Genomic DNA, 14,902 nt, shown 5'->3' with positions numbered 1-14,902 from the left:
CGTCCTGCCCCGGCCAAGGTCGCTGCCCTCTCCGCCTGAGCACTGGCTCGCTGCCTTCCAGGGCAGCCGGACTGCCTCTGCCTCTCTCTCACCCCTGCCTGTGAGGCTGCACAGAACGAGCCCATGTCTGGTGTGGGAGACCCCATCAGAGTAATGGGTGGACGGTGGCAGCTGCTTGTACGAAGGGGAGAGGGCAGCCCATCTGTCCTCTTCGACACTGATGGCACTGGGCGGGGGAGTTCCGCTCCCGTCACCCCCCCAGACCTGGGCAGGGCTGAGCAGGGATTTGAGTCCCGCGGGTCCGGCTGTGATACAGGGGCCCATGGCTCCATGCAGCATGCTCTTGCATCCCTGATCCGGTACCCAGCTCTGATGTGGCCATGGCTAGACGTCTCCCCTCACCAGGCTGCCCTGCCCTCACTCCCAGGCAGCCCCCACCGGTGGGTACCAGTAGCTTGGCAATGGAGCAGCCTCGAGGAGCAGGGGCTCCTGGCCAGGGCGCGGGTCTGGAACCCTAGGGTCCTACCTGCCGAGTCTGCTCAGGTCCACTCTCCTCACCTGGCTCCACAGGACTTCCTGACAGACCTGATGATGTCGGAGGTGGACCGCTGTGGAGACAACGAGCACCTCATCTTCCGGGAGAACACACTGGCCACCAAGGCCATCGAGGAGTACCTCAAGCTGGTGGGCCAGAAGTACCTGCAGGACGCACTAGGTAGGGGGTGCGGGCCTGCAGGGGGCAGAGGGCAGAGGCGGGGCAGGCTCGCCAGGTCCTCACTGCCCCCTCCTGCCCTCTGGCCGCAGGGGAGTTCATCAAAGCGCTGTACGAGTCGGATGAGAACTGTGAAGTGGACCCGAGCAAGTGCTCAGCCGCTGACCTCCCCGAGCACCAGGGCAACCTCAAGATGTGCTGCGAACTGGCCTTCTGCAAGATCATCAACTCCTACTGGTCAGTGCTGCCCCGCGCCCCTCTCGGCCTCAGCTGCCCAGGGCCCCCCACCCCTGCGTCTCCCCTGTCCTTCTGTGCAGGCGCCTACAGAGTGCTGGGCTTTGTTCCCTCCGGACAGCTCTGTGAGGGGCTCTCCTCCATCATCCCCGACTCACGGACGGGAGAGCTGGGGTTTAATAAGGAGAGGAGAGGGGACACGCCCGCACCTCATACGGCCTCAGAGCGGGGCTCTGGGATTAGAAGCCACCCTCTGCCTGACCCCGCTGAGTCTTGCTGGGCTGCCAGGCCCCCGTCCTGGTCCTCTCTGGGCTCTCAGACATAAGCAGTGTTCCAGAGTATATGTGCAGGACGTGGTTTGTGCAGTGGTGAGGACTTGGACCTGGCAGTCCATCACCCATGCTTAACAGTGGGCACCAGCTGGTGCTGTTGTAGGTGCTGGGGCTGCCCAGGGAGCCAGACTGACAAGGCCCCACTCGGGCACCCACCTGGGGTGGGTGGATGGCTTCACCTGGGACTCCTCACTTGTCCGTAGGAGCTGGTGCTCACTTCACAGGCTTGTGATCAGGCCCAGCAGGGGCCTGTGTGGGTGCCTGGACACCGGGTGGGCCTCCTGCTGGGGCTGTAGGGGACAAAGGAGGCGGATTGGGTTTTAACTGGGACAGAGGTCTGCGGGCTCCTGGCAGCCCCGGAAAGGAGCAGACGTGTGCTGGGCCGCCCGCTCGTACAGGACCGCGGTCAGGGCCAGAATCAGTCCCGGGGCCGCTGAGGAGTGCCAGCCCAGCCCCAGGGCTAGCGTCCCAGGCACGTATGTCTGGTGGCGGCTGACCTGGTGCCGAGTACAGCCTCGTCACTGTCCAGGGGACCGTGCCACCAGCCCCGAGCAGTGGGTTTATTTTCACACTGGAGGAGCTGCCAAGGTTTCCTCCTCGGTCACTGCTGCAGCTCAGGACCTGCATCCCGTCCCCACCCAGGTCACTCTCCTGACCCCATTCCCATCCCCCGACCCCCAGCCATACCTTCCTCCTTTCTTTGATCATGTTCTTTCCCAGCCTGGCCTGTATCTGGCTCCCCTCTGCAGCCCTCCTTCAGGTCACCGCATATGGTCGGCTCCCCTCTCCTGGGCACCCTCGCTCACAGCCCCGCTCCCATCAGCGTACCTGATTGTGCCTGTGTCTAGGTCCGTTTCCTGCACACACACCGTGAGCACCCTGGGGGCAGGCAGATTCACCAGCTCGGGCCTGGGTGTACAGGAGGGCCCGGGAATGTTTTGCTGCTCCCAAAGGACAGGCAGAGGCAGGCCTGCTAGGTGAGCGACAGCCTTGGATCGGGGCAGAGGGAATGGCCAAAGCCAGTGGGGTGGGCGCCTCTGGCCCAGGTCCCTCTGGCCCAGGGCTACACAGGGTGCTCACCTGGGGCCAACCTGGCCACTTGCGCTGAGCTGAAAATGGACCCTGGCACCAGGGGAAGAGGGGCAGCCAGAGAGCCTGAGCTCTGGAACACACTCCCCACCCTTGGGCTAGGCTGTGTGTTCACCCTCTGCCCCCCTGGTCCCAGGGCGGACCGGGTGTGGGACATAGGGAAACATATCCGTGGACAATGATTTTCTATTTCCTCTTTCTGGCGTTTGTAGAGGCCCAGGGGCACCTCTCAGTTCTGAACAAGGCTGTTGATAGATGTTTTCACTCAACGCCTGCCCCCTGCCCAGTCCTGTGCCAGGTACTTCAGGGGCCAGGACTAAAGGTCACCTGCCCTCACTTCCTCTCTAGCCATGTCCTTGTTGGTTCAGCCACATTCACTGCCAGAGTCTGCCGGGCTGGGTGCTGGGCTTGTTGGGCAGAAGCTTTTCAAGCTGATCAAAGCCTCTTGAAGTCTTGGGGGGTCCCAGCCTTAAGATGGCTCTGTGAGCTCGGCAGGGCAGGCCTTGTTCTTAGTGTGAGAGTGAGGGCACCGAAGCCCGGGGAGGGCCAGGCCCTGGGTCAGAGCACCCTGAGCTAGTGACAGAGCCAGGTGTACTCTGGCTTCAGGGAGCGCCCATCTTCTAGGGTGAAAAGATAGGAAGGCTACTTAAAGCTTGGCCTGGTGGGGCCTCCCTGTGGCAGGGTGGGGACGCCCAGAGGAGATAGCCCCCAGCCGGGTGCCGGGAACGCTGCCTACGCTCACCTGGTCCACCTGGGGAGGCCACTGCCTCCATTTCCCTCCCCACTGTGAAAGTGGGGAGCCGTGTCCTCACCCTGTGGTTAGGATCCACCCATCTTCTTGATCACCCCGAGCTCTGCTGAAAACCTCTAATTCTATAACGTTATGTGAGCGAAGGGAGTAAGTCTCAAAAGGCAGGGATGGGAACCAAGGAGCGGTGGTCTGTTCCTACTGTGTTTTCCTCACTCTCCCCTAGACCCTGATGCCTGCCATGTGGGGAGGTGGGTGAAGCCCTCTGGGAGCTCACCGCCAGCTCCCCTGTGCCTGTGTCCCATCCCACTCAGCCCCTCGGGGAGAGATCCACCTGGCTGCGGCCTGGGCGTCCCTGCTCCTGTGCCGGCTCACACAGCCCTCATGGTGGAGCAGGGCTGGAACTCGGTTCCACTGGACCCAGAACCGGGTCCCTGCTCTGCCCCCTCCGCTCCCGGTGCCCTGCCTGACGGCCAGTCCCTCCTCGTGTGTCCCGGCGCAGTGTCTTCCCGCGGGAGCTGAAGGAGGTGTTCGCCTCGTGGCGGCAAGAGTGCAGCAGCCGCGGGCGGCCAGACATCAGCGAGCGGCTCATCAGCGCCTCCCTGTTCCTGCGCTTCCTCTGCCCGGCCATCATGTCGCCCTCACTCTTCAACCTGCTGCAGGAGTACCCCGATGACCGCACCGCCCGCACGCTCACCCTCATCGCCAAGGTCACCCAGAACCTGGCCAACTTCGCCAAGTGAGTGCCGTGTCCCCCGACGGCAGGGTCCATGGCGCAGGGTCTGCCCTAGAGCTGGGCTGTGCGACAGGCCAGTCCCTGCCGTCCTCAGTCCTTCCCCGCACCCCAGCTCCCCTACTGAACGGACATGCCGCTGTGGTATGTTTCCGTAATTTTCAAAGGTGAGAAGACAAGGTATTTTTTCCTTCTGCTTCTTTTTATTTTTTATTTTTTTGTGATATGCGGGCCTCTCACTGTTGTGGCCTCTCCCGTTGCGGAGCACAGGCTCTGGACGCGCAGGCCCAGCCACCATGGCTCGAGGGCCCAGCCGCTCTGCGGCATGTGGGATCTTCCTGGACCGGGGCACGAACCCGTGTCCTCTGCATCGGCAGGCGGACTCTCAACCACTGCGCCACCAGGGAAGCCCCCTTCTGCTTCTCTGAATGAACATTTTATCATAAGGATTCTTCCGTGTACTTACCATTCATACGCTTGGTTTTGAAATGAGTGACTAATATGCCTTTGAGGGACAAGGGCCTGTGTCTCCTGAAGCCGACCCCTGTGGTTGGGCACCCGGCTTGTTTCAGATTGTCCTTATCTAAGGCTGCCGAGGGCGTCTTTACTAGTGAAGCACTTCAGTGTTCTCGCTGTACTTTAGAGGGAGTGGGTGGAAACGGAAGGGCTGGGTCATCAAGGCGCTCTCAGGAGGTGTGGATGGAGCCCCCCTCTGGGCCTCCTCTGGGCCCTGCCCGCCCTCCGGGAGACAGCCCTACAGCAGGGCAGAGAGCGGGTGGACGTGGGCACACGGCCTCGCCCGAGGGCCCTGCGCTTGTTGGGAGAGGAGAGAGAGAGGCTTCCTAGGAGATGTTCTCCCCAAGCTGCGTGTCAGGGTGAAGAGCAGAGGGGCAGGCCCGGGAGGGACCAGGCACTGGGCAGTCCCTGAACCATCAAGTGCCAGGCGGGGGGAGGTAGGAGATGAGACCCAAGAGGAAAGCAGGGACTTCTGAAGGCCAGGCAGGGCCTTGGAGCAACGGAGAGGGTGAGAGTCCTGCAGAGTTCAGCCTGGCAGCAGTGGGGCCGGGGGGTGGAGGGGGCGGGACTGGCAGGTGAGAGGCTGGGAGGAGAGCGAAGTCACGCTTCTGGTAACGGCAAAGGGGTGGAAATATTGGGCCCGGGAGGTGGCGATGCTGGAGGCGCTGCTGCGAGGTCTCGGGGTGATTAGAAGGTAAGGTCAGCAGCCTGGCCGGTGGTGGGGGAGGCGCGGGGGGCGCTGACCAAGGCCGGGCTCCTCGCGCAGCTCTCTGCTGGGTGGTGGCGTCTCCCCTTGAGGCAGGGAGCCCCAGAGGAGGGCGCAGGTTCGGGGTGCCGGAGATGACCGCAGACCTGGCCAAGCTGAGGACGAAGGGGGAGGTGCCCATGGCAGAATGTGTCTGAAAGCTCAGCAGAGAGACCTGGCCGGGCATGGATGGAGAGTCGTCTGCGCACCAGGCCATTGCCATGTGGGGGAAAAGAGGAAGGAGATTGTGACCGGCAGTGAATGGGGAGTGAGGGCCACGGAACCTTCCAGGTCCTGTGAGAAAAGGCCCAGAAAGGGTCTCTAGCCTTAGCCATGAGGACCCTGAGCCAGAGTAGACTGGCTGGCTGGGGAGGAGTACGTGGCGAAGGGGGGCTCCTAGGCGGGGCCCAGGGCACTCATCCCATCTGCTTGGCTCCAGGTTTGGCAGCAAGGAGGAGTACATGTCGTTCATGAACCAGTTCCTGGAGCACGAGTGGACCAACATGCAGCGCTTCCTGCTGGAGATCTCCAACCCCGAGACCATCTCCAACACAGCCGGCTTCGAGGGCTACATCGACCTGGGCCGTGAGCTCTCCAGCCTGCACTCGCTGCTCTGGGAGGCCGTCAGCCAGCTGGAGCAGGTGCCTGTGCACCGGGCCGCAGTGGGGCGGAGGGTGGGCCGAAGGCCGCCAGAGCTGCTTCAGGCCGCTCCAGCTCCCAGACTAGCCAGGGGCTCAGAGGGTTCGCCTGTGTGGTGCGGATCGGCAGCCCTGCCGGGCGCTGGAGCCCGAGGGTCCAGCCCAGGCCCTGTCAGCACGTGCTGGGGATCTCGGGGCCCACTTCCTCAGTGGGGAGCATCACGTTCACGTGGCAGCCCCTGCCCAGGGGAGCCCGCTCTGGGTACTGGGGCTTCGGCTGTGCCTCCACACACTTGGTATTGAGTGGATGGAGTCCACTGCTGAGGGGGTGTGCCCCCTACCTCCGAGAAGTGTGGTCAGGTTTAGCTGCTTCTCTGAAAATGTCCTTGCTCTGAGTTTTAAGGCCACCGATATGAAAAAGAAGACTGAAGATGCCACACCTCCACACGTCAGGCAGGAAGTTGCAAACCTTTCCAGAATTGCCCTTGGCCGTCAGTTGAAATGCTTATTCCCTAGACATCTCTGACATTGCTGCAGCCACTGTGGCCTGGGTTCCACTGTCCCCAGGAGCCCCAGCTCGCACAGTGAGCAGGTTCTTGGCAGCAAGGGCTGGGCCTGCCAGGATCCACTTCCAGAACATCTGCTTTCCAGGGCTCTGAGAGACCATCTTACAAAAGTAGCTACTGCTGAACCAGGACTGGAAGGCCTTCCTACTCCTGTCCCATCCCCAGGGGTGACCACTCAGGGCGCTCTGGTGTGTAGCCTTCTAGATACATCTGTGCATGTGTTAAGTACACACACAGGCAAAGTCCTTTCCCTTTTTGTTAAAGTGAGAACTTTGCGTGCAGTGCCGCATGCATTTCTCACTCCTCCGTCATCGGCATCTTTTCATGACAGTACACGCCACACCACCACTGTGACCTTTCTAATGGCACAGACTGTCCTGTCATGTGACTGCACTGTTTAGTTTATTGGACGCTCAGATTAGGCCCAGCTTTTCACTACAAACAGATGCTGTTGCAGTCATTTCTGCTCCTTTATGTCCATTGCCCTTTGGTTCCGAGAGAGCCAGGAGGGAGAAATGGAAATGCGGGCCAAGGCCCTCTCTCCCTCCACTACTGCCAACACCATTCAGTCTACGGCCACCACTTAACTGAGCGCCTGTGCCCTGCCACCGTCTTCCATGTCTGCGCAACCAGGCGGGAGCTACAGAAGTTGCGGCAGGATTGAAAGTCGAGCTGTTTGCCGCTCACGTCTCTTCTCTGTTGACTACACGAGTTTTCACACTTTCTCTTTGCACAAAGCCCTAGATGGAAGCTGGGGCATAAGCCAGGGGAAGGCAGAGTCCCGTGTCCCCAGCCCGGAACGCTTAGCACCATCGGTCTAAACCAGGATAGCGAGGTTTAGCAAGCCCGGACGCCACTGTCTGCCTGACAGGCGTGTGGTGGTGCCTGCCTGGTGCCTGGGCCGTTGCCCCTGGGGCTCAGGTGTCAGAGTGGGTCAGGGCCCAGCCCACCCTGTAGAGTAGATGACGTGGGAGGGAGCCATCCCCGAAGCCTCTCAGGTGGGGAAGGTCCAGGATTCCGTGTGGCCTGTCCTCTCTGTTGGGGAACTGAGGTAGGACAGACTGGGGTGAAAGGCTTGGACTAGGTTAGCGTTTCTCCCTGTGGGCCTCGCACCCTGTCCCAGAGATATGTGGGGAGCTGGTAAAAACGTCATCTGCAATTTCTGGGCTCCCTACCGCATCCCAGACCTGCCGGATCTGACCTGCACGGGAGGGCGGGCCTGCATTTCTGACTGGCTCCTTGGAGGTTTTGAACACTGGCTACAACGCTCTTGGCCTCCACAGGCAGCCCCAGTGGGTCACACCTGCCTCTTGCTGTGTTTTTGCAGAGCATTGTATCCAAACTGGGGCCTCTGCCTCGAATCCTGAGGGACGTGCACACAGCACTGAGTGCCCCAGGCAGTGGGCAGCTTGCGGGGACCAACGACTTGGCGTCTACGCCAGGCTCTGGCAGCAGCAGCATCTCAGCGGGGCTGCAGAAGATGGTGATCGAGAACGACGTCTCCGGGTAAGAGCCGCCAGGCATGCTGGGTGTTGCGGGGTTCAGACAAGGTGCAGCCACCTGCAGTCTCATTTGGGGTGGAAGATACCTACGCTGGTGTTTATAAAACAAGCTGAATGAGACTCAAGTGTGTGTTTCAGGCCCTAAGTCGTGAAGTTCTATTGGGGAAAAATCAGGAAAGGCTTCTTGGAGGAGGTAGTGCTATAGTTTGGAACTTAGGGAAAAGTAATACCTCCGTTGGTGGAAAAGGCGTTCTAGGCAGAGGGACTAGCACAGACAAAGGCCTGGGGAAAGACAGCCCATCTTTTGCTGAAGAACAGTTACTGGTCCCAAACCCTTCCACATCCTTGGGTTGTATGTGTTTCCTGGTATTTCCTGGACCTGAATCAGAATCTCCAGAAGTGACGCTTCAGGGTCTGTGTTTTCAGGAGGAGCTCAGGTGACTCTGTAAGGCTTAGAGACTGGGAGCCTGGGAAACTAGAGAGATGCTGAGGCCCAGCTCTTGCTCTGAGCCCCCAGCCCTGGGACGAGTGCCCAGTAAATAAAACACAGTGGAGGGGGAGGCAAAGTGTTCTCTGAGTGATGACATCAAAATGAGGACCTTGGCATTGACAGTGAAGTATTTATGCCGCATTTGTACACCCCCCTCCTCTACCAGGGCCATCTTGGGCCAGCTAGTGAGGATGAGGCTGGAGCAGCAGAGTTGGGAGCCCTCTGGTCCTGAAATGGTGGCGGCAGCAGGCTTTTAGCAGGCGAGGGCGTTGAGATCAAGGACCTGGGGGTGTGGTGCGAGGGACTGGAGGCCCGGGGGGAGGCGGGAGATGCAGAGACCTTGATGCGCCTTCTCGGGTCCCTCTAAGTCTTGAGGGGCCGTTCATACAGTCTTCCAAGCAAGGCAAAGCAGAGATTCAGGTGGGGAACACACCTTAGCCGAGTGGTGGCTCGAGAGGTGTCCGGGCACGTGGGTTCTCAGGAGACCTGACCTGGGCGTGTGGAAGGACGACGGCCCAGGCCCATGGCTGGTCTGGGTTTCTCCCGGCACCACCTGCTGCCCTCGTCCACTTCTTCTCGGCCCACAAGTGCTGTGGCCCTGAGTGGCCGCTGCCTGCCCTGCCTAAGTCCCATCACCTGGGACTTGGCACTTCCTCACCATCCCGGGCTAAGCCAACTCCTTTCTAAGCCCATGTTGAACCCCCAAGTTGTTGCTGCCTCTAGCCCACTCAGAGCCCTGTTCACCTCCTGCATTCTTCCCTCCAAAGCCCACCTGGCTTTGTGCCTCCTTCCAAGGAGTTGGCTTCCAGGGAGGGGCCAGGGAGAGTCTGGGAGTCCGGGATGGCGGTGAGGGTATGGCCTGCCACGGCAGGTGCAGGTCCTCCCCGCCTGAGTCATGCCCGGAGGAGCCGCCTCTGATTCCTTGTTTCTGCCGGAAGCGCCAGCCCCCGCCTGCCAGTCAGACCGGGGTGGCTGCAGGTGGAGGCTCCTCTCAGCACAGGCCCCCACCCAGTTACCAGTGTGACTAGGAACGCGAGGGAAGAGGCAGTGGGAGCCCCCGTGGCTTTGCAGCCCTCGTTCTCAGTGCAGGACCCTTGGATAGCAGAGAGCCACTGCGTCGTGGGTTTGGATTTAGTCAGAGGAATTTTCCAGAACACTTCAGGCCCCAGAACCTACTGTCCCAAGATGCAGCTGAGCAGGGAGAGGGCCTGCCAGGCAGCCTGGCCTGACACTGGGAGCGCGGGTCCCTAGTGCAGAGGTTCCGTGCAGGAGCAGCCGTCAGCCCCTCGCCCTCGTGGTGGCTTCTTCCAGGGTCAGCTGCCCGGGCTGTGGTTTGGTTTTGCAGCTGGGCCCCGGGGCCCCGGGACTCTCCCACGCTCGCTGCCCCCGCACCTCCTCCCCTCCCCCGCCTTCCCTCTTCTCCCCGCCCCACCTTCCCCCCACCCTGGCTCAGGCCGCCGGGTGGGCGGCAGGTTGGCGGGGGCTCTCGGTTGGGACCCGCCTTGGCCGCATTCACAGTTCTTCTCTTCCCCCTTCTTTCCCTGTGTGTGCTTGTCTCCCTGCAGTCTGATAGATTTCACCCGGTTACCGTCTCCAACCCCCGAAAACAAGGACTTGTTTTTTGTCACAAGGTCCTCCGGGGTCCAGCCCTCACCTGCCCGCAGCTCGAGTTACTCGGAAGCCAACGAGCCTGATCTTCAGATGGCCAACGGTGGCAAGAGCCTGTCCATGGTGGACCTCCAGGATACCCGCGCGCTGGACGGGGAGGCGGGCTCCCCGGCGGGCCCCGACGCCCTCGCCGTCGACGGGCAGGCGCCTGCCGCTCAGCTGGTGGCCGGGTGGCCGGCCCGGGTGGCCCCAGTGAGCCTGGCAGGGCTGGCCACGGTGCGGCGGGCAGGCCAGACGCCGACCACAGCAGGCACCTCGGAGGGCGCGCCGGGCCGGCCCCAGCTGTTGGCGCCGCTCTCCTTCCAGAACCCTGTGTACCAGATGGCGGCCGGCCTGCCGCTGTCGCCCCGTGGCCTTGGCGACTCGGGCTCCGAGGGCCACAGCTCCTTGAGCTCCCACAGCAACAGCGAGGAGCTGGCAGCTGCCGCCAAGCTGGGAAGTTTCAGCAGCAGCACCGCCGGGGAGCTGGCGCGGCGTCAGGTGTCGCTGACTGAGAAGGGCGGGCAGCCCCCGGGGCCGCGGCAGAACAGCGCCGGGCCCCAGCGGAGGATCGACCAGCCGCCGCCCCCGCCCCCGCCGCCGCCTCCCGCGCCCCGCGGCCGGACGCCACCCACCCTGCTGAGCACCCTGCAGTACCCACGGCCCTCGAGCGGGACCCTGGCGTCGGCCTCGCCCGACTGGGCTGGCCCCGGAGCCCGGCTGCGGCAACAGTCCTCCTCCTCCAAGGGCGACAGCCCCGAGCTGAAGCCTCGCGCGGTGCACAAGCAGGTCAGTGCTGCCGGGCTCCGGCGCCAGGGGGCGGCCTGACCCCGTGCTCTGCTGCTCCTCCTGGCCGTGTCATCGCCACCTGCACCCGCTGCCATCCCATGCTGAACGATGCCCCACTCGGCCCCATCCCACCAGCCTGCCCCCGCTCCCCCCGGCCCCTCCCCCGGCCCCACTGGCCCCTGCCTGCGTCCTGTGAACCAGGGACACTGCGGCCCGGGGGTCCCTCTGCCAGTTCCCTCAGAGACAGCTGGGGTCAAGGAGGAAGAGGGAGGGGTCCGTCCATCTCCAGTTCCAAGCCTGTTAAAGCCTGACCCAGGATAGGAGTTGACATGGCCCCCAGGCCCCCTCCTGCTCTGAGCTGGCCTGCAGGGCTGTACACGCAGTAGGGTAACAGATGTACTGTGGGCCGGACACTGACCTGCCGGGCCATGTCCACTTCGTCTCACTTGGGCGGCAGAGAGCCACGCTCAGGAGGCCACCTGGGCTCTTGACTCTGCTTCAGGCTACCTGGAGTTGCCTGGGCCGGGGGCTGCATCAGACGTGCCCAGTCAGCTAAAGATTCCCTCTGAGCCACTCGTCCCTGGGGCTCACCCAAGGCCACCCCCCACCCCTCCCTCCAGCCCCTCACAGCTGTGTTTCATCGCAGGGCCCTTCACCCGTGAGCCCCAATGCCCTGGACCGCACGGCCGCCTGGCTCTTGACCATGAACGCGCAGTTGTTAGAAGACGAGGGCCTGGGCCCAGACCCCCCCCACAGGGATAGGCTAAGGAGTAAGGAAGAGGTCAGCCAAGCAGAAAAGGTAAAGCTGGACCCTGGCAGTTCGGGGCAGGGTGGGCTGCCTCCCCGAGGGGGCTGGCAGAATCCTCTCCCCTCGAGCCCTGAATTCACGGCGCTGCTTGTTCCCGCACATGGCCAGTCCCCTCTCAACCCCTGGGCCCACGTGAGGACAGCAGTCAGTGGAATTTGGAGGATTTAGCTTAAACCTGAGGTTTCCTACATGGGCTGCATGTGAGACCCACCCAGGAATTGTATTGAATCCAGACCCCAGGAGGCACCTTCCCTGAGTGACTGGGCAGCCGAGCTTCTGAGCATCTGGGACTTGAGGAGAATCCAGGACCTGGGGGGTCAGGGGTGCCAAAGAGGTGCATGGAGACCCTTGGGGGGAGCCTCACGCATGACGAGGCAGAGGCACGGATCCTGGAGACAGCAGGGAGAGGCACCCCGGCCGGGCCCCTCCACTCGGGATTGTGCCTGCCCCGCGGCCTGGCTTTCCCCCAGTCCCCGTCTCCACCAGGGTCTGGGAGAGAGAGCCAGGGAGGGGTGATGTCAGATGGCTACCGAGATGTTTTCTTCTTTCCAGGGGAAAAATATTGGTCCTAAAACATCCAAATCCCACCCCTAACGTACACCTAGTATTTGGGTGAGCGGTGTGGGGTGCTTCAGTTCTCCAGAATTCTTTTAGTTATTGTGGCAGCTGCCCTGGATCCATGGCCGATTCTCATCTCCTCCTGGAGGCCAAAGCCCAGGTTGACACAGGAGCAGCGCAAGGCCCCCCAGAACAGCAGCCACTTCCCCCACTCACCGTGGGTGCCCTCGCCCCTCTTGGCCCCAGGAAAGCCTATAGCAGCCTCTCAGGCGAGGGCATGGAGGGTGGGGTGTCCGCTCTCCCTCCCGCTGGCCTGGGGTCAGGTCCACGTCCATGCTGCATTCCGCCGCCTCCACCATCCCCTTGGTCCACTGCATCCACCTGCTTTCACCATTATTACGTGAACGGGACCAGGGGACATGGGGCACAGTGCTCCAAGAGCCAGAGTTTGGCTGGGGAGCAAGGAGGGCCAGCTGCACCCCAGGCTCCTTGCGTGAGTCTGGGGCCAGGCTCTGCGCTTTTCTGAGACTCCCTTCCCATCTGTGAATTACAAGGAGTGCCTGAACGATTTCAAGGGTCAGGCTGCAGCTGGAGTGTTCTCTTTCCTCACGCCTTGGCCCAGTGAGCTGCCGTTTCTGTCTTTCTTTGCCATTAACCCTCGCAGGCAAATCCTGGAGTTCCCTCGAGCTCCTTGGATACCTGGTTCTGCCTCTGTCAGGGAGGGCCCTCCCGACCCCGCTCTGTCCAGCTGTGCAGAAGACCTGGGATGGGGCTGTTTCTCCCAGAGCTGGGCTCTCCTCTGGGACAGTTAGATTTGCTGCCTCCTGCCCTGTGGGCTGTCCTTTGCTCATGAGTGAATGGCCTCCCGATGCCCGCGACTCAAGGAGAGGCCCTTCCTGCCTTCCGCATTCCCTGTATTCTCACAGCACCCGGCGCCCAACCTCTCCAGCCCCTTGATTCGGGTGTTGACCCTGCCTCGCTCTCTGTTCAGCTCGCACAGCCTCCCACTCACTGCTTCTCTTGCCGCTTTACACATCCCTCCTCCTCCCTAAAGGCCAAGGGTGCCGGGCTGAGTCAGGTCCAGAAAGCCCTAGACCACTTTGCCTTTAATCTCTTCCCCCGACTTCCTATGCGACTTGCCACGGCTTCAGGGTCAAATCGAGGCTGGGAGGCTAGGATCTCACCCCATCAGTCAGTCGCTGTACTCCCCATGTGATTGGGTCATTTGCCTTCTGGGCCTCAGTGTCCCCTGCTGTAGAGCCTCCGTCTCTCAGAGCACCGTCCTCTTCTTAATGTACCCGAGAGGTTTATAACTTTTGTTTATTGTGAAAAGCTCAAGACCCTTACTCCTGAGATCTGGTTTGAGTCTTCATCTGCCTCGTAGCTGTAGGTTGGGCTGGCGGGTGGGAGAGCCCCGGATGGGGGCCAGGCATTGAGTCTCACCGACCCCCTCTCCCTGGGCGTCTCCCCGCTGTGGGAAGAGGACTGAGGTGGTGATGGGCCCTGAGGCATTCCGAGCCGGGCTGCCTCCCATCCTGTGCCCCTGCCCGGGCTCATGAGGCTGTGCTCTCTGTCCTGGGTGCTGTGCCCGTGGCACGCTGCCCTCCTAGCAGGACCTGGCAGTGCTGCAGGACAAGTTGCGAATCTCCACCAAGAAGCTGGAGGAGTATGAGACCCTGTTCAAGTGCCAGGAGGAGACAACCCAGAAGCTGGTGCTGGAGTATCAGGCGCGGCTGGAGGAAGGCGAGGAGCGGCTGCGGCGGCAGCAGGAGGACAAGGACCTCCAGATGAAGGGCATCATCAGCAGGTGAGGGCGGCCGGCCTGTTCCTGCTCGCGGCCCAGTTCTGGCCCCACGCGCAGAGGAGCGGACCTGTCCGCTGCCCTCCAGGAGGCCCCGGATCCGAGGGCGGGGCTGCTCAGCCGCAGGATGAGCCGAGTGTGGAGAGAGAAGCGTCTCCGAGGCGGTGGGGACAGTGTGGCCCAGGCCCGAAGGTGGGAGGTAGCCCGGAGTGTGGGGGGCCCACGTGGTGCAGTGTGTGTTGATGGCGGAATGTGAGGTTGGCCAAGGCAGCCGCAGAGGGCCTGGGCTCCCCGTAGGGAATCATGTTTTCTTGGTGCGCACTCACAGGGGAGTTGAGAAGCTGGATGCAGGTGCCAGGAAAGACAGTGAGGGTCCAACCCGGGGCAGGAAAAGGAATGAATGTCAGTCACATGCAGTGGGTGAGGGTGGGAGGGAAGAAGTAGCCAGAATGACTCCCGGATTTTTACCAAGAGCATCTAGGTGTGTCATGGTGCCAGTTACTGAGATGGGGACCTTTGGAAGAAGAGCAGTTTGGATGGGGAGGGAGAGAGAGGATGCCAGTTTGGGATATGTTGAGTCTTAAGGTGCCTGTGGGTTATGCAGGAGGATTTCCAGGTGGACCGTTACTTTAGTGCTGACTCTCATGCTTCTTGGTGGCTTATTTTATTTCTGTGTTGATTCCCTTCTCTCTTCCACTCTGCCCACGGATAAAGTGGATACACCCTCCTGCATGTCTGCAAGCAGGGAATATAGTCAAGGTGTAGCATTCAGACCAGCCCTCAGGGTCCCAGTCATGGAGTTTACTTCCTTATGATAGTACTACCAAGTGCAGGAGGAGGCAGTGTGGACTTGCAGCTTGTTTGTTCACATGGCCCAAGAGCCTGTCATCAGGATAGATTCAGCAGGTGTGCAGTAACCAGGACGTTCCCCCACCTGGCCTCATGCTCTGCCCACTGTAAAGATCCTTCCTTAATTCCTCCTGTTCAGACTATC

The 14,902-nt window shown here is 61.6% G+C and overlaps 1 protein-coding gene across 12 annotated transcripts in view; it reads left to right on the top strand.

The window, feature by feature from the left end:
- Positions 1 to 14,902, top strand: part of DAB2IP (DAB2 interacting protein) — a 196,770-nt gene that overhangs the window by 174,316 nt on the left and 7,552 nt on the right. For 8 of the 12 annotated variants that reach the window (XM_060100781.1, XM_060100778.1, XM_060100783.1 and 5 more), the window contains 8 exons: positions 571 to 715; positions 805 to 949; positions 3,618 to 3,854; positions 5,549 to 5,750; positions 7,641 to 7,819; positions 9,871 to 10,741; positions 11,388 to 11,540; positions 13,718 to 13,914. In XM_060100781.1, coding sequence (XP_059956764.1) covers positions 571 to 715; positions 805 to 949; positions 3,618 to 3,854; positions 5,549 to 5,750; positions 7,641 to 7,819; positions 9,871 to 10,741; positions 11,388 to 11,540; positions 13,718 to 13,914 — 2,129 coding nt within the window. The remainder of the gene's footprint in view (positions 1 to 570; positions 716 to 804; positions 950 to 3,617; positions 3,855 to 5,548; positions 5,751 to 7,640; positions 7,820 to 9,870; positions 10,742 to 11,387; positions 11,541 to 13,717; positions 13,915 to 14,902) is intronic. The other 4 variants (XM_060100779.1, XM_060100780.1, XM_060100777.1 and 1 more) reach the window with 4 other exon arrangements.

Source organism: Mesoplodon densirostris, chromosome 6 (assembly GCF_025265405.1).
Source record: "Mesoplodon densirostris isolate mMesDen1 chromosome 6, mMesDen1 primary haplotype, whole genome shotgun sequence".
NCBI lineage: Eukaryota > Metazoa > Chordata > Mammalia > Artiodactyla > Ziphiidae > Mesoplodon > Mesoplodon densirostris.
Note: the sequence above shows the minus strand (reverse complement) of the source record. Positions and strands in the feature narration are given on the sequence as shown.